Raw genomic sequence first — 25,410 nt, forward strand, 5'->3', positions numbered from 1 at the left:
GCCCATAGATTATGCAATTTTCATTCTTTCCACCATGGGTGGGGCTGATGGAGGGAACCACAGTGCACTGCAGGGGACCAGACACACCCAGAAATATGCCAGAGGGGGTGAGCATCAATTCTTTTCCTTGCAGGGAAGTTTTCATATGATTTTTTAAATAAATAGTGACAAGGTTGCTTTAAAGGAGAAGTTCATGGGCTGAAAGTTGTAGGTCTTGTCTGCAGGAGCCCAACATTGCACTCACGATCCACTGATCACGGATGCAATGCTTTACAGGTCCCTGCAGGAAAATATAATAAAAGCACTTTTTTTGCTAAAATATGTGGCTTCATTATTTTTTCTAAAAAGGTGAACTTAGGTTTTCCTAAAGAAATTTATATTAAAGGATAAGTATTAGTTTTAGCATATGTCTTTTCTTAAGACCTGTTGTTTGATAAACTGCTTAAAAACCTATCCTACTTAAAGTGAACCTACACCCAGATAATGCACACTAAGGTGTTTACACATTCCAAGCAAGCACGCATTCATCTGTTTCTATAATCATTTTGGAAAAATTTTAGCTTTTTTCCTATGACAGCAGATCCTGGCACCCTGCCAGCCGTCCAATGCAAACAACCGGCAACAGTTTCTAAGCTGTAGAAACTGAAAACTCCTTTGTTGTGATCTTTAAGAACGCATAACTTTGCATTAAAAGCAGCTAGAGAGGTCAGAGAAGGCTGGTCCTAAAGGTATTTTACTTCTTAAATATATGTAAATAGTTTAATTGTCCATAGTCTGGGCACATGTTCATTTTAAAGCAGGCTTGGCATATATTTTATAAGTATAACTTTTTTCAGCTAAATGTATCTTTAGGTACAACAACCTTCAAGACAACTATTACCAGGCAAAGCTCTTGGTGACAATTAAGCAATAAACTCTCAGTTCTTACATATATTACCATAACTGGCAGTAGTAGAAACTGTTTATTTCACTCATACAGCGCATTAATCATTTCCATCTGTTTGGACGTGTTGTATTAAGAGGGTACTTGGCTCTGCTCATTACTTTCACCTTTTGATGGACTGACACTATGATAAAGCTGGTTCTTTCATTTCTGCAGATCTAAAAAAAAAAGGTTACCTGAAAAATTCACAGCTCTTGCAGCTTACATTTGATTATTTAAAGCATAGGGGTTGATTTACTGAAAGGTAAAAAGTCTATGCACTTTGCATGACAGTTGTACCAATTTTCCCAAAAGCTTAGATAATGTGGTGAAACTTCATTTTATAAAATACCCAATCAGATGCAAGGAAAAAAACAAAAACAAAAAAACTGTTTTTGCTTGCACATGATTGGATGTTAGAAATCAGCAGAACTTCTCCACATTCATAATCTCTGGGGAAAAGGAGTATAACCACACTTGCACAGTGCAGTCTATTTGGCTTTAGTAAAATCAACCAAATATTAGAATATCTAATGAAATGTCAGAAAGGCTGTTTTGGAATCTTATTTAAAAAAGCTGCAATGACGTCTGGCATCCAATGAGAGAACAGAAAAATCGAAGCATTGTTTACTTATTGCCAGTTATTGCCCTTCTCACTTCTCTCTGGGTAATGCATTTTCTTTCATTTTCCTTACTAGTCCACTATCGATTGTCTGGCTAAATGTTATTTTGTTTTTAAATGAAGAAGCTGTTCCAATTGCTTTGGTAAATGATTGTGTGTTGCATTCAAAATGAATCTGATGCCCAAATTTCACACAATTTACCTTTTTTGTCTTTGATACTATGGATTAGCAGACAAAATGTAAGATGCATAAATATCCTTCAATATCTCTGCCAAGTTGAATTTATTAACCAAAAGCCCTTGGGTCAATTAAGATATGAGCAACACCAAGGTTTCTTGCAGGATATATGCTCAAATATTTGAAAAGTCTTGCGAGCCAGAAGGCAGACAAAAATTCCTTATTTTATACTCTCTAATGTTGGATCGCAAACCTCTAGCACATAACTACCAATGTGATAAAATGCAAAATAAAAATATATTGAGTGTTGCGCTCTCAAACCTTCAATCAATACATGATTATTTAAATCATTTAATTATAAAAATTACAATAATTAAGAATGATGTGTGTGAATAAACATAAATTGTAATAATCTTATACTCTGAATCTTCTGAATCAACTCAGATAAACCATGTGCATGGAACAGTGATGAACAAACAAATATAAAATAAAATAAAAATAAAAAAATGTCCCAAAAAGTGACTTTGTGCTGAAAAATCTTCAATAATTATAAATCGGTGACTGCTTGTGAATCCTCCCTCAAGTGAAGATATGCGCTCACCTCATAGGAAGCCTACAATTAGGCTATATAAGCTTGCGGTTCACCTCCTTTGGAACCTGCTTGTTTGGAACTCCTGTTATAAGATATCCATGGTATACGGCATATGCTATGGAATGAATCTCCTCTCCAGAGGGTGCTATTCCTCTATGTTTTCATCTCCATGCGGTTCTCCACATACAAAAAAGATCTCGACATGGTGCTTTATCGTTTTAAAAGATTGACTTTTATTTACTTTAGGGTATGGCACTCACATGTGTGCGGATAGTGGTAGTACAAATACGATCCCAGACTGCCGCTGACTGCCGGAGCTGTGTACTCGTGGTCCGGCGAACGGACTGACTCCCTCCGAGTGACGTTAACAGTCCCACCCCTACGCGTTACGCCACTGGTCACGTGGCTTCATCAGGGGGATTTGATCAAATCCCCCTGATGAAGCCACGTGACCAGTGGCGTAACGCGTAGGGGTGGGACTGTTAACGTCACTCGGAGGGAGTCAGTCCGTTCGCCGGACCACGAGTACACAGCTCCGGCAGTCAGCGGCAGTCTGGGATCGTATTTGTACTACCACTATCCGCACACATGTGAGTGCCATACCCTAAAGTAAATAAAAGTCAATCTTTTAAAACGATAAAGCACCATGTCGAGATCTTTTTTGTATGTGGAGAACCGCATGGAGATGAAAACATAGAGGAATAGCACCCTCTGGAGAGGAGATTCATTCCATAGCATATGCCGTATACCATGGATATCTTATAACAGGAGTTCCAAACAAGCAGGTTCCAAAGGAGGTGAACCGCAAGCTTATATAGCCTAATTGTAGGCTTCCTATGAGGTGAGCACATATCTTCACTTGAGGGAGGATTCACAAGCAGTCACCGATTTATAATTATTGAAGATTTTTCAGCACAAAGTCACTTTTTGGGACATTTTTTTATTTTTATTTTATTTTATTTTATATTTGTTTGTTCATCACTGTTCCATGCACATGGTTTATCTGAGTTGATTCAGAAGATTCAGAGTATAAGATTATTACAATTTATGTTTATTCACACACATCATTCTTAATTATTGTAATTTTTATAATTAAATGATTTAAATAATCATGTATTGATTGAAGGTTTGAGAGCGCAACACTCAGGATATATGCTCAAAAAGGTACAAATATACAGCAGCCATAAATGTTGCCTAAGGCCTCGTTCACACAGGCATACTAAAGCATATGCCCGTGGAGGGCCATGTTTACCTACACAGGCAAGCACAAGGGTGGAGTGCATCCCCATGCAGACAGTCCCACTGTTGTCGACTGAGATGCAGCAGTTGCCCGTGTGGGTAGGGGTGCATGTCCCTGAACATGTCTGTGCAGCTGCTGCGTCCCAAATGACATCAATGGGACTGTCTTCACGGAGATGCACTGAAGATATCTGCTTCCCTGTGTGGGTAAACACGGCCCTCCACAGGCATACGCTTTAGCATTACCCGTATGAATGAGCCCTAACACCTGCCACCTTCTGCTGTTTAGGTCTTACAGACTAAAAATCTTTGGCCTTTATTAACCAATACATTTATGGTTTCATTTTCTCTTCAAATGTGACAAAAATAGAATGCTTATTTTGATAAATAACATTGTAATGTTACACATCAAAGTGGTAAAGATGGTCCTAGTTGCCCCAAGGCACTAAACACACAGGCAGCATTTAAAGCAAATAAGGGAAAGTACTGAGTAAGCAACTAATTCTATTTTGTACAAGTATCAACTGTGTTAAAGTCAAAATGTTTAAACAGTTTACCTTCTAGTAGTAAGAAATCTTATTGCTTTTTCTAATTAAAATACTGATGGTAGTACTTACATTGGGGGAGATTTACGAAAACTGGTGCACACAATCTGGTGAAGCTGTGAGTAGTAACCAATCAGCTTCTAGGTTTTATTGTCAAAGCTTACTTTAACAACCTGAAGTTAGAATCTGGTGCAGCTCTGCATAATCATCAGTCTCTAAGTACATCAGTCTTAGTAAATCTCCCCCTTTGTGTTCTGCTTTATCTACAGCTTTAGTCTTCTTATTTTACCAAGTGCCCCCATTGCTGGCTTTGACTTCCATTTTAAGGGTGGCTTCAGGGTCCTATCAAGCCTCACTGGAGCCACCCTATCGCACATGCTCAAAGTATACCTGAAAGAAGCATCAAGCGGCTAGCGTACAGTGCATGTGCTTTGGTGCAAGGAATGATGAGACAAGTAGTCGTGAGGAGAGAATTCGATTTATTTTTTATATTCAGAGTGCAAGCTCCCAAGGTGGAAATTCAGAGAAGCTGCGCAGAAGAAGCTGGATGCTGAGCTATTTCCATAAAGGAAATGTGATTGCTATGTACATATAACACAAGGTATACATGCTACACTCATTGTCTATATAATGTACAGTCAATGAGACCATGTACAAACTACTGTGTCTCAAGCTTCCTGTATAATGCCAGCATTAAAGAAAAGAACAGTAAAGGAATAATTCCTTTTTACACAACTCCCTGCGTAACCCCTTCACGCCTAAGGGTAAAATAAATCTAAATGCCTAAGCACAATTCTGCAACGTTGACATGTGTTAGTAAAACCGTGCATATCACCACAACTACTTTTTTTTACCTACAACACACTGACACCAATTTCTTTTTTTTTAAATCCTAACCTTTAACCTTGACCTTTGACCCTGAGCTTGACCCAAACACTAACCCTGGCACTGAACTAGATCAAACCTTGATCTAGGTATTTTTCTTTATTTTTTAATATTTATTTATCTTTTTTTTTTTTTTTTTTTTTTTACAAACATTTTTTTTTTTCTTTCTATGCCAGGAGTTAGAGATACAATGTATCTCTCTTCTCCATTCATAGAGAGAGAAAAAAACAAGGGGGCTGGGCTGTACAGTGACTGATCACTGTGATAGCCAATCACAGGCTATCACAGCGATCATGTGACTCAGAATCGGGAGCCCCAGGTCCCGATCGTTAGAAGGGGACCCGGGGCTCTCAGTGACACCACGGACTTTGTGCTGGGAGCGCGCCGCACAAAGACAAGTATGCAAATATGTAGCCCCACGGAAAAAAGCCCAGTTCCGTGAGGCCGCATATTTGTGTGACGTCGGCGTCAAGTGGTTAATACAGTCTGTTTCTCATAATACCACCTTAGACAAACTTGGATACAATAAAGGGAAAACACTTAATTAACCCCATTGAGGTTGGTTTACTAAAGGCAAATGTACTGTGCACTGCAAGTGCAGTTGCTACAGAGCTTAGTACATAAAGTAAAGCTCCCCTTTGCAAAAAATATCCAATCACATACAAGGAAAAAAAAACCCGAGCATTCTTGCTTGCATGCAATTAGATGATACAAATCAGCAGAGATTGCCCTCATTTCAAAGCTTCCCCTCAGATTTAGAGCAACTGCACTTTCAGTGCACAGAATATTTAGTGAATCAACCCCAATGAGTCTACAGAGATAGGGTCAGGTGAAATAAAAACTGCCTCAGCTCTGAACCAACTAATTTCTAGGGAATCCCCAGACAGTGTTCTCTGACCTGAATAGTGGAATCCTGTGTGTAGCCGAACACAGGACAGGAGCTGACTAGAGAAAGGTCCATAAATTCAGGGCTATCCCAAGAAGAGCACCACTGGGTAAACCTGTGGTTGGTGGCTGTCTGAAAACACTGTCAGATCTTAATATACCCAGCTAGAATCTATCAGCAGAAGTTGATGAACAAAACAGCAGAGCGGCAGAAAACATCTACTCTACTGAGGACAATATAAAAAAAAACTGTAATGAAAAAAAAAAAAAAAAAGGAGTGGTGTTGCACTAATTGCCAAAATCCCTTAAATGACTAACAACAAACCCAAATATTCCCCATGGGACTTTGCAGGCAATATACACACCACATAAGTAAAGGGCAATGTATGCCAATCTTTGTTACAAAGTTTGGCATGCTGTATGGCTTGATCAGATGATTCGTCGTCAGCGGAAAGAAGGGTATACCGAGTCTACAATATAGTCACATTATTAAGTATAGATACATATGTAGGACTAAACCAACAAATCTTTACATATTCCATATCATACTCACATCATGTGTTGTATCAAACAAACCAAAATGTGTCAGGCTCTATCCAGGTATTTCATCCAGCTGATCAAGCCATACAACAGGGTGGATTTTATTGGTTTACCACGAACAATGGGGTATCTCAAATAACATACTGTATGTACACATTTAGACCAGCTATACTGTATTTTATTGTTTTATTCATTCTTTGTAATAAAGAGTGGCATACATGGCCCTTTACTCATATGCTGTGTATACTGCCTGGAAATTCCCATGGGGGAAATTCTTAGTTTGTTGAGTATTATTATTATACAGTATTTATATAGCGCCAAAGGGTTTGCTCAGCGCTCTACATTAGCGAGGGGAGCAGAACATGAGACAATACAGTACAATACAATACATGAGGGGTTTGAGGGCCCTGCTCTTTCGCGCTTACAATCTAGGAGGGAAGGGATAGTGGTACAGGAGGAAGTGGCTGTGGGGGATGGAGTGGTAGGAGGAGTGGAGATCGGTTGTTAGGTGAGGGTGGGGTAGGCTTCCCTGAAGAGATGGGTTTTCAGGGTGCACCTGAAGGTGAGGAGGGTAGGTGACAGTCTGATGGATTGGGGTAGGGAGTTTCAGAGGATGGGGGAAGTCCTGGATAAGTCCTGCAGTCGGGCGTGGGATGAGGAGACCAGGGAGCTGGAGAGTAGGAGGTCCTGTGAGGAGCGAAGATTATGGGTAGGGTGGTATTTGGGTATCAGGTCAGTTAGCTAGTTTGGGGCAGCGTTGTGAATGGCTTTGTATGTCAGAGTTAGTCATTTGAATTTAATGCGTTGGGCAATCGAGAGCCAGTGAAGGGATTGGCAGATGTGGAGCGGTTGGTGAGGTAGAGAAGTCTAGCCGCAGAGTTCAGGATAAACTGGAGTGGGGACAGCATTTGTTTGGGTAGGCCAGTGAGAAGGGAGTTGCAGTAGTCCAGGCGTGAGATAATGAGGGAGTGTACGAGTTGTTTAGTAGTGTCTGGGGTGAGGAACGTGCGTATCTTGGAGATGTTGCAGAGGTGGAGCCTGCATGACTTTGGTAGTGATTGGACATGAGGTTGGAAGGAAAGATTTGAATCCAGGGTGACACCCAGGAGTTTGGCGTGTGGGGTGCGAGTGATGGTGATGTTGCTAGTCGAAATGGGCGCGGGCTGGGGGGAAAACTAGGAGCTCGGTTTTGGACAGGTTTACCTTGAGGAAATGGAGCGACATCCAGTCTGATATGTCGTTCAGAAGGTGGGCGATGCGGGCGGAGAGTGAGGGGGTGGGGTGAAGGGTGGAGAGGTAAATTTGTGTGTCATCAGCATAGAGGTAGCAGTTGTAGCCGTGGGAGTGGATCAGTTTGCCAAGGGAGGCGGTGTAGATGGAGAAAAGGAGGGGTCCAAGGACAGAGCCTTGGGGGACTCCAACAGAGAGCAGGAGAGAGGGGAGGTGGCAGCGTTATAGGTGACACTAAAGGAGCGTTGGGATAGGTAGGAGGAGAACCAGGAGAGAGTGGCGTCCCTGATGCCAAAGGAGTGCAGTTTAGTAAGGAGGAGGGGGTGGTCGACTGTGTCGAAGGCCGCGGAGAGGTCGAGGAGCAGGAGGACTGAGTAGTGGCCATTAGCTTTGGCGGTTAGCAGGTCGTTAGTGATTTTAAGTAGGGCAGTTTCGGTGGAGTGTAGGGGACGGAAGCCAGACTGTAGTGGATCAAGGAGGTTGTTGTCAGCGAGGTGGGAGCTTAGGCGATTGTAGGCTAAGCGTCAAGGAGCTTGGAAGTGAATGGCAGCAGGGAGATGGGTCTAAGGTTGTTTAGGACAGTGGGGTCAAGGGAGGGTTATATATATTTTTTGAAAATCAAAAAAAGGCAGAATGATGCCTTTTGTTGCCACGGTCTATTCCTCCTGTTTGTGGCAGTATAATCCAACAGACTAAGAATTCTATATTCACCTCCTCTATGGCAATGTGTCCTGTAGACCCACCATAGTCCAGCACTTTTCCTCTCCACTCATGAATGATGTCTAATGTTATTCAAAGCATTAAGGGTGCATCTTTGAGCTGCCCTAGTCTAAGGGGAGAATGCTGCAGAGAACAACAGTGCAGTCATTACATAAGTATTGTTTTTTGCAGAATTCAGGACTGCCCAGCACTGGGGGGTTGGGGGATTTGACAACAGAAACCTGGAGCTGGGCTTTAACACTCCCCAGACAGAGCTGAACCTGTAGTTATAAAGCTCTGCCTGATTAGTAAGTACCACGAGGTCTTGTCCTCTGAAGAGAGCTTATGGGCACCCTAAAAACTCTCTGTAATGCATAGTTTCTGTTCCACCTAATGCATGCTACTGGTCTGCCACTGCAACAGTTGATCTCATTTACCAACTCTATAATGCACATGTGGTGGCAGAGTCAGACCATAGAAGCATGTTGGTTATCACATTATATAGCTGTCTGAGTCTCTGGGTACGCAGGCACCCTGTTGGGGAATGAGGCCCATACACAGGAAGATGGAGGTGCAGGTTCCCTGCTTTGCAAATATTGCTGAAGTGGACACTCTTTAGACTAACATCTACAAGCTAATATTAAACCATCTCCTTGAAGCTTCTTTAGTGCTTTGCAAATGTTTGCTGGAACTGCTGCTCTATAGATTTCCATTTACAAGCTAGAATTAAACAGTACCTGTGTGTTTAGAGCCTGGGGCTTGGAAATGGGAAATACGACATTATGTAATTGCGGATTATGCAAGAGCATAGGAAGCATGCATTCATGTATCTTTGTAGATTAATACAACAATTATTTTTTATTTAGGTAAAAAAAAAAAAACTTGATAATACTGCCTTATGTACCATTTAAATGATCAGTGCTATCAATTACTTTCTCCTTCAAAACTGGATAACAATCTCATAATCATCCTGAGTGGTCTCAATCCTGCAAATGTACTTCTCGATTGCTCTTAATACTGTACACAAAATAAAGATGTAAGTATTCTATACAAATGGAGAAAATGAAAGGCAGCTGGATTCTAAAGGTTTGCAGCGAGCAACATGTCTGTTTTCTTTTTCTCCAGATTTATAGAATGACTTATTTTGTACATATTAAATGTTCATTATGTATTTGTATTACTTTAATCTTTACGTGCATTATAACGGAAGTGCATCAAAATATATTAAAAAGTTATTTAGACATTATTACAATGTAATAGAGATCAAGTACAAGTAACCTAGCTGGCCAAGTATTCATCATATTTATATGAAATAAAATTGAATTAGCTTGTCATACGCTGCCAGGAAGCTTTCAGAGATCAGCTCCGTTGATGAGATTAAGAGGTCCAGTGTATGCAATTTGCTCCTAATATATCATAAGCATACAGTGCATATTGATATCATTACTCATCATACAAATGCCAACAGTATAAATATGCACTTCATATCCACAGAACAATTATCAGGCATGTTTGTTGCTATTATGTGTTCCATTTTTCACTTAAGTAAAGCAACATTTATTAAATAATACTGAGTAGTTTCACTTTTGTTACCTGAGAATGACCAGAGCATTGTGTCACAATAACATTTTAACAATTCAGAATATTCTACTTTACACAATAATAAAGTGAATATTCCCAGATATAGTTTATATGCAAAACAGCAATTCCATGTGAATGTCTACTTGCAACTGCTCAGGTTTCACTCAGTTATGTAGATAAAGAAAAATGCAAACACACTGAGACTCAAAAGGTGAACTATATGTTATAGTTTGGCTGATTACTACCTTATTGCACAATCTTTCTTTTTCTATACTGTATTTTATATGACTATAACCGAACCTTTGTTATGTAGACTGATTAACTGAGCATTAGTGTGGGGCTGACTACAACCTAATCACTACAATGTCTTGACAGCTGTAACATGAATTTTCAAGACCAGAACAAGCTAACTAACATGTCTTCGATAACATGCTCTGATTTAGCATCACTTGGGATCTTTACAGTATATTCTTTGTAAACAATTTCACCATGCAAATACTATTGTAGGGCCCACACTTGCATTAATAAATAACTATGTGAGTTTTGTGTATGGCAGCACGGTATTCCAAGAAGAGGCTTTGACTCAGGTATGTGTAATGGCTGTGCTGGGGGACACAAGCTATTAATGTGTAATGGGGGGGGGGGGGGGTAAAATAGAGCTACAGACAGGCCATTACAGCAGAAGCACACTGGTCCATAAACTACAATATGAGAAGACAGGCCTCAAATCTGTGCTGTAGTAAATGTAGCATCAGCGATTGCAGTGATGTTCAGACTACAAGAGGATGCAGACACCAAGCTGCTTAAAATTACACAATGTCAGATTAGCAAACACTAGACTGACTGTTGTGTAATATGTTATAAATGACACTCAGCCTACCTGCAGACCCTAAATGACAGTGAAATAAGCACACAAAATGTAAACAGCATGTCAGATATTGGAATGCCTATGCTAGAAGACCAGTCAACAAGAATGATCCCCTTTAGAACTACCACCTCTGAGAACCAAAGGAATGGAGATCAATGTGAAGGCACAAAAAAAAAAAAAAAATATGCTGAGCATTTAAATTATTTTAGTTGCAAGATAGACATGTTGAATTTGAACACGGAATAACTGTTCTACAGTTTTAGGCCTAGTTGTTTCACTCTTTTTTCTCTATTGTCTTGTTCAGCTCTCGGAAGCTGATGTTAAACTCTTTAAACATCTGGATTAATATAACCCCAGTGGATACAGTGATAAAGCCACATAGTATGGCCAAAAGGTCCACTGCGCCTACGTTAGTCCACTCCTGAAAAAGGATGGCTGTTGCCAGTAGGACTAATGTTGTGAAAGTCACATAATAGATGGCGCTAAATATGCAAGAGTCAAAGTCTTCCAGTGCTTTGTTTATGTAGCGAAATTGAATGAGGATGCTACATCCCAACACTGCTAGGAGGCACAGGAAAAGGTGTCTTGCCCCTGGGCTGCTTGGATCACTGGTAAAGGCATCTTGTGCAACCAGGCCAATGCCCTTAGTGCATGGAACAGTGAACGTGCCCAGCAGTGAACATACCCCAATGTAAACCATGATATTTTTCTTCCCGTAAACTGGTGCAAGCCAAAATATCAGCAACGTCAGCATCAGGAGCACAACACAGAGGTAGCTCAGAAACACTGAAAAAGAAGGAAACAAAAAGTTATAGCTTCATTATAATTATTGTGCACACTGCTATCTCACATGTAAATTCATTCATGTTCAAGCTTTGTCAAAAGACTGCTTTTCAGTCTTCGCTTACATTTTGCCTAGATGTTCTCCACAAGCATATTCAGAAGCACCATAAAAGCAGTGCACTGGTGGGCCATTTCACAAAGCATAATGCACACTGCATTTTTATTACCATGTGTTATTTAAAAATTGTGAAGCACAAAAATTAATATTTCAAAAAGAGAGGTTGATTGACTTTACTGCATGCAGGGTAATTGCCATTATTTTGTGTGAACTAGTTAATGTAAACCAAATACTTTCTGCTCTTTTAACATCTGTTGAGAGCAGAAAATGGGAGAGCTTAAAGCGTGTTTTGCAGCCAAACTGGGAGAACACCTACAGTTGTGTTCAAAATAATAGAGTGTTGAAAAAAGCGAATAAAGCTCAAAATCCTTCTAATAGCTTTTATTTCCATACACACAAATGCATTGGGAACACTACACATTCTATTCCAAATCAAAACATGAAAAAAAATATATCAAATTTGTGTTGTTCCTATAAAAAAAATTGAAGAAAAATGAATATTAGACTGTTCAAAAAAAATAGCAGTGTTTGTATTCTTCTTTACAAACTCAAACATTCACTATATAAACTGAAATATGTTTGAAGATTTTGCTTTCCTTTGAATCACTTAATGAACATTTAGTTGTATAAGCACTGTTTCTGAGAACTATGTACATCTGTGTTGCATGGAGTCAACCAACATCTGGCACCTGTGAACAGGTATTCCAGCCCAGGATGATTGGACTACATTCCACAGTTCTTCTCTGTTTCTTGGTTTTGCCTCAGAAACTGCATTTTTGATGTCACCCCACAAGTTTTCTATTGGATTAAGATCCGGGGATTGGGCTCCATAACGTCAATCTTGTTGGTCTTTAACCAAGATGTTGCACGTTTACTGGTGTGTTTGGGGTCGTTGTCTTGTTGGAACACCCATTTCAAGGGCATTTCCTCTTCAGCATAAGGCAGCATGACCTCTTCAAGTATTCTGATGTATTCAAACTGATCCATGATCCCTGGTATGCGATAAATAGGCCCAACACCGTAGTATGAGAAACATCCCCATATCATGATGCTTGCGCAACCATGCTTCACTGTCTTCACAGTGTACTGTGGCTTGAATTCAGTGTTTGGGGGTCGTCTGACAAACTGTCTCCGGCCACTAGACCCAAAAAGAACAATCTTACTTTCATCAGTCCACAAAATGTTGCGCCATTTCTCTTTAGGCCAGTTAATGTGCTCTTTGGCAAATTGTAACCTCTTCAGCACATGCCTTTTTTTCAACAGTAGGACTTTGCCGGGGCTTCTTGCAGATAGCTTGGCTTCACATAGGCGTCTTCTAATTGTAACAGTACTCACAGGTAACTTTAGACCTTCTTTGATCTTCCTGGAGCTGATTGTTGACGGAGTCCTTGCCATTGTGGCTATTCTTCTATCCATTCGAATGGTAGTTTTTTGCTTTCTTCCACTTCTTTCAGGTTTTGGTTGCCATTTTAAAGCATTTGCGATAATTTTAGCTGAGTAGCCTATCATTTTCTGCACTTCTTTATAGGTTTTCCCCTCTTCAATCAACTTTTTAATCAAGGTACGGTGTTCTTCTGAACAATGTCTGGAACAACCCATTTTCCTCAGAATTTCAGAGAGAAATGCACAGTAACTAACATGTACAACATTTGCTGCCTTCCTTCCTTAAATAAGGGCAATAATTGCCACCTGTTTTTCAAAGAATGAATGACCTCACTAATAGAACTCCACACTGCTATTATTTTGAACATGCCCCTTTCAATTAGTGATTCAATTACACAGAATCAGCAGCATGCATGTCATGACTGTTGGGTCTGTTGGATTTCTATTACTCTACTACACCTGCCAGTAAATTATTTGCCTTGTAGAAATGTAATTTCTACCAAAAACAGTGATTGATCAGGTTAGTGATGTCTGACTGCTATTATTTTCAACACAACTGTACTTTGTACTTGTTACATTTTCCCATTACCATAGCGTAGCACAGGACTTAAAATTTCAAGTCCTGAGCTACTAGCCAGACCTTAAGAGTTACTCGCCACCAACAAACACAAACAGAGACACCTGTACACACACACACACACACACACACAGAAATACACACGCACAGACACATGTACATACATACACATGTAGATGCACACACACACGTACATACATGTACATACATGCATACACATGAACATGCATACACAAACACACACATGCTGTTAAGTGCTCTCTCCTCTCTCCTGAAGCCACCACAGCCCTATAAAAAGTTGTAGTACTTCGTTGTTCATGCACAGAGCCGGGTACTGCACTCTAGGGGGAGGCAGAGAGCACAGCACACACTCCCTTTGCTTTCACTGCTATTGAGCAGTCTGACGGCTCCCAGTGCCAATGGCAGATCCGGCCTGAGCTCCGAGCCTGCTCCGCAAGACGTCCCTGGGGTACACACTCGCCCCCACCATAACTGCCATTGGCGACTGGAAAGTTCAAGGCCTGGCGTAGCCTACACAAAAAAAAAAAAAAAAAAAAAAAAAAAGCAGCTGACTACTTTTTATTACTTCCCTAATAATCTTTACATGCTCTCCCTGCTTTGTGATCTTTAAGAGGAGGCTTTGGAGTAATATTGAACATAGCTAACTCTGTAAGAACTGTATTCTCAGTTCTTAGCTTTGAACACTTTGTCCTAACAGAGTTAAAAATTTAGAATCCACCATTCTGCATTGTATTTTAATGATACTTGGAGTGATGAATTACTGGCACTGGAATCTTAGTTGAACAGAGTTTTCATGTTTGGATTTGATTTTGTCACAGTTGTACTAGCGGTGAGCCACTGGGGTAACCAAGTAATATGTGGGCTGCTTTCATACGTTCACATACTGTCACAGGAACCCCAGGAAGTAAATGCAGTGTTCAGAGTCTAAAAATCAAAGCACCACTCTAAAACTTCAGAGTCTATAGAAGTAGGGTTTTATTCCAAACTTATAGTGAATAAATGACCCACTGCATTTCAGGGACCACAAGGCTTACGGCTACAATATAACTTAAAAACAACATGTAAATCATATGTAATTAAAAAAAGTTAAAAAAAGAGGAAAAAAAAAACAACTTTCAGTCTTTTAACCTATACATAAAAATCCTAACCTAAAAATAAAAAATCTTTTTATGTTGCAATGTAGCACTGATGAAGGGGGAACTGCATGACCTGTGAAACACGTTGGCTCATTTATTCAATATAATATATAAAACCCCCCTTTTTTTTTTACTTTCACAGTTTAGTGGAACTTCCACTCCACCTTTGTCCTAGTCATAACTCTTATCAGGAAAGGAATGTGTTCAATACATAGAAAGCAATAACAGCTAGACAGAAGGGTTTCACCTCTTCCCCACTCTATGCAAAATTTAGGATAATACACTGTGTATGATGTTAAAAAACTGTGCATGATGTTATTTAGTATAACCGTACTAAAACTTTATATAGTGCTAGGAAAGACAATCCATGTGCCAACATTGCATTCTCTTAAAGTGGTAGTAAACTCTCTGTATACTTTTACCTACAGGTAAGCTTATAATAAAGCTTAGCTGTACTTAAAATGAATATCTCCTAAACTTGTACTGTTCAGGACATGTTCACTCTTTTTGAGAGCCAAAGCTTGTGTTATAAAAAGGGACGACATACTGGTGCTGTTCTTTCAGAGCACTGTGCCATGGCCCAGGACTCCCATGCGCAGGAGTGACGTCACTGCAACTCGGCCAGTCAGATGGCCGGAGCTTGCGAACCCGGAAGACCGGGTGAAGATGGAAGCCTCTGCAGCGCTGACACTGTGCCGCTGCAGGGTTTCGTTTTAAGGTAAGTCCTTCATAATGTGCTAGTATGTGATGCATACTAGCACATTATGACATTACATTGCAGAGTATTTTACTACCGCTTTAAGTATTGACATTCCTGCCACAGGTTCTTGACATTAGACTACATGCTATGAGTATATCGTCTGATCAATGACCTCAGCAAAAATTATTGGTTCTTTCCTGGACTGTGGACTTTTGACACTTAGGGCTCATGTACACTGCAGCTGATAAACTGACATTCAGGAGCTTTTCTGCATTTTTTTTTCAGCAGCCCCTGAACTCTCCCTAATGTTTTCCTATGTGTCCACGTGCACATAGTCGTTTAAAGTCATTTACAGGCAGTTGAGTTTACAGTTGTTTTTTTGAACGCAGCAAAATTGCGTTCACGAGTAGATTTTACCGGCGTTTCAAATGCCAAACACTTGTAAATGCATGTAAACGTAGTTAACCGCATTTATAAGCGTTTGCGTTTAGAAGCGTTTTTTGACAGGTCCATATCCAAGGCACAAGTGGTATCCGTCCGCACCCGAGTATGCGGTAAGATACCGCATAGCATTTAAAAAAAAAAACCATTGAATCCACTAAAAACGCTACTAAAATACCACGAGTTATTTTATCAAGTGATGAGGAATTTTGGTAGTGAAAAGCATGCATCATGTTTCGGCTGTCAGCGGGGTTCCCCACTGACAGCTGAATGTAGAAGAAAGAATTGCCGGCAATTAAAAAAATAATTATTAAAAAAAACAGCATGGGGTCCTCCCTCCCATGTGGTATAGATTTTGAGGGGAAGCCCCACGCCACAATTAAAAAAAAAAAAAAAAAAAAAAAAAAAAAATGGCGTGGGGTTCCCCCCAAAATCCATACCAGACCCTTATCCAAGCATGCAGCCCGGCAGTACAGGAAAGAGGGGGGGGGGGCGCGAACCATTCCAGGCCACATGCCCTCAACATTGGGGGGTGCTTTGGGGTAGGGGGAGCTCCCCCCCAAAGCACCTTGTCCCCATGTTGATGGGGACAAGGGCCTCTTCCCCACAACCCTGGGCTGTGGTTGTGGGGTCTGCGGGCGGGGGGCTTATGGGAATCTGGAGACCCCCTTTAGCAAGGGGGCCCCCGGATCCTGCCCTCCCAAGTGAATGAGTATGGGATACACGGTACCACTGCCCATTCACAAAAAAAACTAAAAAAAAAAAAAGCTGTAGTGTGAAAAAAGACAGGAGTCATTCTTTGACAAGTCCTTTAATAAAAGAATGTCCTCCGAAGTAGATCCAACATCAATCACGAAGGGCTGGGTATGGATGGAGAGGGGACCCCACGCGGTTTTTAAATTATTTTTTAATTGCCGGCAATTCTTTTACATTCAGCTGTCAGTGGGAATCATGATGCATGCTTTTCACTACTAAAATGCCGCATGACTTGATAAAATAACTCATGCAGTATTGTAGTAGCCTTTTTTTAGTGAATTTATTATTTTTCAGTGCATTCTGGGCATTTGGGAAGGTCTCCTGAGGTTATCTTTTAAAAATGGTTCTAAATGCAAACGTGTGTAAACATGGCTAAACGCGGTATGCAAACGCGGTTAACTGACTTTTTTTAAGCTACGTTTTCCAGCAGTCAGTTTCGATCGTTCAGAAGAGTTTTCCCAAACATGAGTCCTTACTTGAAAGCTGGATTTTTTTTCCATACATTTATGGCTCAGTTGCTCTGACTCATCCATATCCATAAGAATTTGGTATGTTGGTTTGCTTTAGATTTCTTAAATGCTGTATGTGCGGGCAAAATGATTGTTTAGTACAGAGCCAGAAATCTTTTCAACAGACAAGGCTATTATTCATTATTTTTCCTATACAATTATTCTTACTTTTTTTAGTCATTAACTCTTACTTTTATAAGTCATTACTCTTGATAATCCTTATTAAAATTATTTTCATTACATTCCAATTTATAGACAATCCAAGTGTATATCTGCAGCATACTCAGAAGCCAAATGAAGGAAAATGGCTCGCATTTGAGACAGCTGGATTTTTTTTTATTAAATAAGCTTTTTATTAAAGCCCAATTGCACTTTTTCCTCCATCCCTGCCAGAAGCAACCACACCACTTTTATTTTTATTTTTTTTTAAAAAGGAAAAAAACATAATACTTTTTTTTGCAGTCTTTTTGCTGGTCCAATGACATCAAAGGTCAGCAGACTAGGATTAAGACCCTCCAGTCTTCTGGCTAAACAACATGGCACTTTGGCATGTGAGCCCAGGCCAAAATGATGATAGTCCCACAATGGGTGTGTTCACAATGACCTGGGCTTACAATAAATGTTTTGAATAACACTGGGTATTACTCAACCCATGAGACTGACATATAGTGGTGGAGAAGAAGCACTGCAGTGGATAGCTTTTTTTGCAAAAAAGGGTGGAGTTGGCCATCTATGGGTTTGATTTACTAAAGGTAAATAGACTGTGCACTCTGCAAGTGCAGTTACTCCAGAGCTTAGTAAATTAGGTAAAGCTTCCTTTTGCCAAGAATACCCAATCACATGTAAGGAAAATAACAAAAACAGCATTTTTGCTTGCACATGATTGGATGATGGAAGTCAGCAGAGCTTCTGCTCATTTACGAAGCTCTGGAACAACTGCACTTACAGAGCTTAGTAAATGAGCAGAAGCTCTGCTGACTGCATCATCAACTACACATCATAGTGTAGTTTAGTTATAACCCACTTGTTATACGGTTTTCAATTTTCAACCATCAACCAACACAAATCACTCTGTCAGATGTGATAGACATAGTAAATTGTATACCTGGGTTAGAAAGCTTCTCTTCAAACTCAGCTCGAGACAAAATATTACCAGACTTAGGAGAGTGAATAATCAGAATGACAGAGCCCACACAGCTGAGTAGACATCCCAGTTTACCCAAGAAGTTGAGCCTTTCTTTCAGTACATATGAGGCTAAGAGAGACCTTTGAAATAGAAAAGAAGAATAAACAGTAAACTAGAGATAGCAGAAAGTAAAAGAATAATAAATAAGGAAAACAATATGCTGATTGCTTTTTCTTGAGGCTCAAAAAGGAACTCAAGAATACTGCTGGCTACAGGAGGTTGGGACACTGGCAAACAGAAAAAAGAAAGTGTTGTACTTCTACCCAGGATGCTTCAATTTTCCAAACAAGAAGTACATAGGGCCAAATAAACAGAGGGTTGGGACCAATATCCTTCAATAAACCTAAAATATTTTACAGTAAGTACAAAAATCTTATTTTCTTTATCATTCAATAATGTGGTAAAACTTTTTACCTTACTGAATTCTCTGCACTAAGGTAAAAAAAAAACAAAAAAATACCCCCCTCCCTCCAATACTTACCTGAGTCCTGTATCAAACCAGTGCTGTGCCCGTCTGCTGGTCTTCTCTACTCCCTTTCATGGGCTTAGCTGAAAGCCGTTGGAGCCATTAGCCATTGCGAGCTTCTATAACACATGTGCTGAGCATGTTCCTTGGCTGTCTCTGTAGCAGAATGTTTTAGGAAGTGCAGTAAACATGCACAACACCAGCCTGAGACAAGTCATGATGGGAAAAGACTGCCAAATTTAAAACCAAGTACAAATATTTATGGTGCCAACAAAGTACAACTGAGTAACACAATAAAAAGTGAATAGCTCCCCGATCCTGTACCTATGTACTTTGCATACTTTGTGTGCTAAGCACTGTGGGTTGTTTATAGCCAGGAACGGTCCAAATAACAGGAAAACCTTGTCTTATCTTATTCATGTTGCTGGGTCCATTACAGGTCCAGACTTTGCTCGTCACGGTGGTCATACCCCAAAGGGGGTATTCAGGGTGTGGTAACTATAGAAATGGAGGCCCATGACCATGGCCCTGGATCTGTATAGCACTTTGAGGCCAACTACAATTGTTGCAACAATGTTCCTAGGTGAGCACCTAATACAGGATCCAGTGCACAAAGCAGACATTACAGGCCAGCCCCACATAGTGGGGTCCGACTACAGTCTCCTAGGTAAAAACTGAAGGTTACAGATCCAGAAACTGCTAGACATATTGAGCAGTAAGCAGTTAAATCTCAATACAAGCGTCTGAAGGAAAAAAAAAAAAAAGAAAAAAAAAAAAGGAAAAAACCTTCTCCAAAAGGAGAAGAGGTCCCTTTTCAAAACTCATGAAGTGGCTGTGTGTAAAAGAGTGTGCACTAGGGGAGGGCCCTAGCAAAGGTTTGCTCGGAGTTTGCATGTTCTCCCTGTGCCTGTGTGGCACACTCCAGAGACATGCTGGTAGTTTGATTGTCTCCTGAATAAACTGGCGCTAGTATGTGTATGTATGCATGTGAGTTAGAGATCTTAGATTTTACACTCCTTACGGGTGAACGTGTAATAAAAATGTAAAGCTCTGCAAAAATTGATGGCATCATATAAGTACCTGTAAAAAAAATAAATATACGATTCTATGAATTGTCCATCCTACCCCTGGATCATCTGCTGTCAAGTGAGGGGTAGGAATCCTAGTACTAACACTGGGATTATTCAGCTGACAGTTAACAGGAAAGTGAAAGAAATCTAGGGAGACTTTCAGGAAACACCGTAGCCTGGTCAGAGAAGGATTTATCTTTCAGTAATCAGGCCTTCAAGGCCTCTAGGCTATTATACTTGGGGAAAATCTGCAGCAGGGTAACAGAGTGTCCTGCTTGCTAATCCTTCAGGGGAGTACAAAACCTTCCAGCGATGGACAATTCCTTGCCAGGAAGAAACAATTTAAAGTGGGACTCACCAAAAGAGGGCATTCAAAAGACAGTATCTTGACTAGGTCTGTTGCAGGGGGAGTTCTCAATCTTTTTGGAGGTCATAAAACTGAAACCTCTACACGAAGTCCAGCAGAGATCAGATCAAAGGACCGACAAAAGGAAACTTTGACGACTCAGGAACTGTTTGTTCCAAAGAATCAGACTCAAGGAGTAGTCACTAGGATACATCCATTAGGTGAGTCCTCCTAGGGTGGGGGACCATCCCCACCATGGCCAGAGTCTGGTAAAACGCACTCAGAAATTCATGGTACTAGGAGACCAGCTTGGTGCCTTGCCTAAATTCCATACTCCCTAACAGGCAGACTGAAAAGGCTTAAGAAACTGTATGAAAAGGGAGACATGCTAAACAAGAATTTCATAACAATGCCATAAACCCCAAAGGGGTGAAAAGGAAGAAATCTTCTACATGCCAGAAAAGGGCCAAGGGAGTGGATTTTTTTTGCCAGCATTTGAACTGGGCAATCCTGCTCAAACATGACCCAAGATTACTAGCATTGGATAGTTGATAAGGCAGATCTAGACAAATATCACACACAGGGCCCTTAGCTTTGCACAATCTGAAAAAGTCCAGGAAATTGAATCTGTGTTCCACAATGGGGATGCCAAGAAAAGGCACCCAGACCTGCTGGAAGACACTGAGGAGTCAGGTCCTTATTATGGAATGGAGCAGTAAGGACTCATACTTGTCAAACCATATAGGTCAAGAGGTCCCTCAAGACAGGGACAGGGCTGAGGAGCATTATCACAAGGTATGCAATCACATGTGATGGAAAAAAAGAGTGCAAATTTAAGTGAAATAACTTTTCCAAGGATATGTGTCTACCAGAGTATGAATCTGAGATCTCAGGATTAGGGGAACCCAAACAATCCTGAGAAAGAGCTCAATGGGGTGCAGTAATACCTGAAGGGTGAGGAGGGCTGGCTGAAGGAGATGCCTGAGCATCCAAATTGTGAAGAGTTAAAGTACTGTGCAAAGGGACCCAATAGGATGAGCAAACAGGTTTTCACTTGCAAAAGAGGAGACAAACCTTCATTTAGAAGGACAGGCAGATGAGAGAGGACTTCTGGCTTTGAGATCTGTGGCTTGAGCGTGAGGTAGACTCTAGTGACCTACAAGGTACTGCAGTAGTAAATAAGGGTTTGGGTTTCTCCTCCCAATCCACAGATCTCCTGAGATGAGGCAGGCACACAGTCCAACCACCAGTAGCATAAAAACGAACATTGTAAAGAGCAGGTCCAAGGAGACGTGTCTCCTTAAAGGGCAAGTAAATCAGATGTTCTTTGAGCATATCCTCTATGTTTCAAGCCATTAGTCCAAAACCCAAGCTTTCACAAATCTTTGTGACGGAGGGGTCAGCATTAAGGGATTTGATCCATAGTGAAATGGTTTTACAGGTCCAATTCACCACCAATAGGAGGATGGAGAGTCATTTGAGTTAACTCAAACTGAGACTTAAGTATGGGATTTGTTAGTGAAATCCCTAAAGGTAAAAATACCATCAACCTGTTTGGCAGTATGCTTGGTCATATGTATGACTGGAGTATACAGAAGGGAAGAGACCACTTACAAGCTCCTTCACATTTTTAAGAGGGTCCTATAATATTATAGGTTGCTTCCAATCATCACAGAGAGGTATTTAATTACTGAATGTATTGGGAAGGTCTTTGCAGCTGTAACAGCTCTAAAAGACCCTAGACCTAACACACTAGGATGATCTTTCAAATGCAGGGTAGAATGTACTGCATCTATCAGGTTAGCAACACATCCTTGTAAGTCTGAGTCATATGGAATTTGCTCAAATACAGTATTTTCAGGAGTTGGATAATGTCAATTACAACTGCTTTATTAGGAGATACTTTATTCAAATAGCTTTTTTGTTTCACTTACATATACACAGCTATTTTACAAGATAAATGATGCCTAATATATTTGTTATTTGCCATAAATATATACAATATAGTGCGTTACCTACCCAAACGGGATGCCCAGGGCACCCAGAGGAGTCACAAGCACAGCTGGTGCAGCAGTATATGCTAGGAAATTTCCAATCTGCCCCAAAGCCACTGCCAAAAAAGTAAGACTATCAGAAATCTATATAGCTGAGCCACAGGAAACTGAAGTTAACACATGAAACATTTACTCCAAGTAACACGTCTGGGATTCACAGTAGGTTTAAGGATTCACACAGGGCGGAATCCACTTTGCTCAGCAGGAAATCTGTCCCCTGATCCTCTGCTGGTCAGAGCAGAGCGGGCAGATGACAGACCTGTATCAGGTCAGTTTGGACACTGACACAGCCCGCTCTGCTCTATGGGCGGTAGGGTGTAAAACTTTACACCCACTGATCTAATGTACCATTTGATCAGGACCGCCTGAAAAACTGATAGGCGGAACGGTTTAGATCATCCATGTGAAAGAGGCCTTAAAGTATAACTAAAGGCAAAACTTTTTTTCAGTTTTGGATAGAGTGGAGATAGAACACCTGTCAGTTTTTATTGCTGTCTGAGCCCCCGGTCAAGGAGATCCACCTTCGGATTGTACTATTTACCATTATCATTGAAAGTGAAAGTAAAAGAAAACCCCATATTCTGGATTGTCCTCAGAAAAGGAATAGAGGAGATATCTTCCAATGGGGACACTAGTTATGGTGACCTGGGGGTCCCCAAGAATTTCCCTTAATTTGCAGGGATTTTCTCTCACTTTCTGTTTGGCTATGGGACAGGAAGTGAAATCTCTGCAATGGGACACAGATGGTGAAAAAAAAATCTGACAGGGGCTATGATCCTCCCTATAGCTTTGCCTATGGTTCTACTTTAAGTGAAATCTATGCTCACAGCATACACTTATTTCATAATATCAACATTTTAATAGCAATACAAACAGTAGTAATTTTTGACAATTCAATATATGCTTCCCTAAAAAAGCTTTCATATTGTGAGTGCTACCTGTATGGTAACCATCTCATTGCACAAGTTCCTGGATTCCCTTCATGCTTTGCAGCTTTTTCTCTGTGGTTTAGTTTCAATTTATAATGACTACACTACTTCAACGGTACCTTGCTACCTGCAATCAATGATTTCTGTACTGGCTCCACATTCTGAAACTCTTTCCCTCTGTAGTTAGGAAGGCAGGCTCTGTGAATTCTGTGACACACGGGGCATAGTGAACATGTGTCAAGGAATTAAAAAAAGTAAATGTGTGGGGAGCATCATAAAGTAAGTTTACAAACTTCCAGTTTGTTTAGATTAAAAGGAGTAGGCTAGAAATAATTGAATTTCAATGTGGACATTTTCATGTGATTTTAAATTTTGACCATTGCTATGCTTTAAGTGATATTTAAACATCTACAATATGAAAGTACCATGAACAATCCATATAAATGGGTCAAATGTACTGTTTTCCCACCTGCAAATATGTAACTGGAATACTGTCCTATTCAGTTAAATATGAAAATCAATCTCTACCCTCACTGCATAGGCAGAGTGTACAGGTATGTAAAGGCTTAGAAAAGCCTAGACTGGTGGAACATAGTAAAAAGCATTTACAGGTCATCTGTTATATAGAAAATATACAGGTTGGCATTGTTATCCTTCTAGCTGTCTCTGACCTCAGAACTTTCTGTGTCAAAGTCCTGAACCAAGTGTGTAATCTGAACTTTTGATATAGATTAGTGACTCGGAACGCATTGAAACCAGGTTAGCATCACTGCCAGGCAACTAACATGTTTTAGTTGGAGGTTAACAGCAGCCCATTTATCTCTATTTAAGTTTAAATCCTTCCTGCCGAGCATATATGTGACCTCATGGAAGTGGGTCTTTATCCAGGGGCTACTTATATGTACTACTGTGTCTGTGCTGACAGCGCTCTGCTACAGGTCTCAAACGAATGCTTGGGAACCATGATGTTCCCGATCACATTGATAACTTGTGATTGGCTATCACAGTATTTAGTCACTGTACAGCCCACCCCTGTTTTTTTTACCTCCCCTTGAATAGAGAAAAGGAGTAAAAGAAAGACATTTCAACATTCAGAAATCAGTCCCAAAGAAAGTGGATCAAAGCTGTTTAACCCCTTCCCACTGGTGCATCCCAGACCTTTAAGAGGTTCCAGATGCCGTGAGTTGGAGAACGGCATTTCGCTCATGTAAATATAAACACTCCACAGCACAAAAATTGTTTATATTTATATTTGATTGGTTTCTTCCTTTTTTGAACAGCAGCATTTAAATTTGGATTGAAGTTTATATATTTTTTCTGTGGCGCAAGTTTATTTTTATTTCGCTCATGTGACCGCCGTGATTAGCTGTCACAGTGGTCACATGATCAAAAAGCTCCCGATTGCAAACAGAGATTGGCAGCTTTCCTTTAACCTGCCAGTAACTGTGCCGGGAGTGTGTATGGCATGCGTTCCTGGCACAGCATTGTCTACATTTTGGTATGCATACATGTAGCCTCTCGGTGCTAAGGTCCACTGGCTGAGAGGCCACATATATGGGTATGGCTGGCTGTAAGAGAATAACCACTTGGAGACCAGACCTTTTTCTGACCCTTTTTAGTTATAAGTAAAAATGAGTATTATTTTCTAGAAAATTACTTAGAACCTTCAAACGTATTTTTTAGCAGAGGCCCTAGAGAATAAATTGGTGGGTTTTGCAACTTTTTATGTCACACGGTATTTGCACAGCAGTTTTCTGAATACAAATGTTTTCGAAAAAATACTTAATGACATTTATTGCAAACAAATAAACCATCTTTTCTAATTTTGCATGCTCATGGAATGGCAACGTCACCATAGACAACATTTTGGAAGCCTTTACAGGTTACCAGTTTAGAGTTACAGAGGCCTGGTGCTAGAATTACTGCTTTTGCTCTGGCAATACCTCATATGTGTGTGCAATCACCGTTTACATATGCGTGCGGGACCAACATGTGCGTTTATCTTTGCGTGCAAACACGGGGGAGGGGGCAGGGGTGCTATAAAAACACGTTTTTTTATTTTTTACACTGTTTCTTAAATTTTTTTAAATCACTTTTATTGCTGTCACATCCATTGTGACAGCAATAGGCAGTGACATGTACTCTTTAT

At 40.4% G+C, this 25,410-nt stretch overlaps 1 protein-coding gene across 1 annotated transcript in view; it reads right to left on the reverse strand.

Moving 5' to 3' along the window:
- Nucleotides 1-4,560: 4,560 nt before the first annotated feature.
- Nucleotides 4,561-25,410, reverse strand: part of NIPA1 (NIPA magnesium transporter 1) — a 29,283-nt gene continuing 8,433 nt past the window's right edge. Inside the window, exons 3-5 of the mRNA XM_089693503.1 lie at nt 22,298-22,388; nt 18,316-18,476; nt 4,561-11,572 (exon numbers count right to left, since the gene is read on the reverse strand). Coding sequence (XP_089549629.1) covers nt 11,061-11,572; nt 18,316-18,476; nt 22,298-22,388 — 764 coding nt within the window. The 3' untranslated portion in view covers nt 4,561-11,060. The remainder of the gene's footprint in view (nt 11,573-18,315; nt 18,477-22,297; nt 22,389-25,410) is intronic.

This window comes from Staurois parvus, unplaced genomic scaffold (assembly GCF_062004578.1).
Source record: "Staurois parvus isolate SC_StPar_1 unplaced genomic scaffold, SC_StPar_1.0 ptg000634l, whole genome shotgun sequence".
Classification (NCBI taxonomy): domain Eukaryota; kingdom Metazoa; phylum Chordata; class Amphibia; order Anura; family Ranidae; genus Staurois; species Staurois parvus.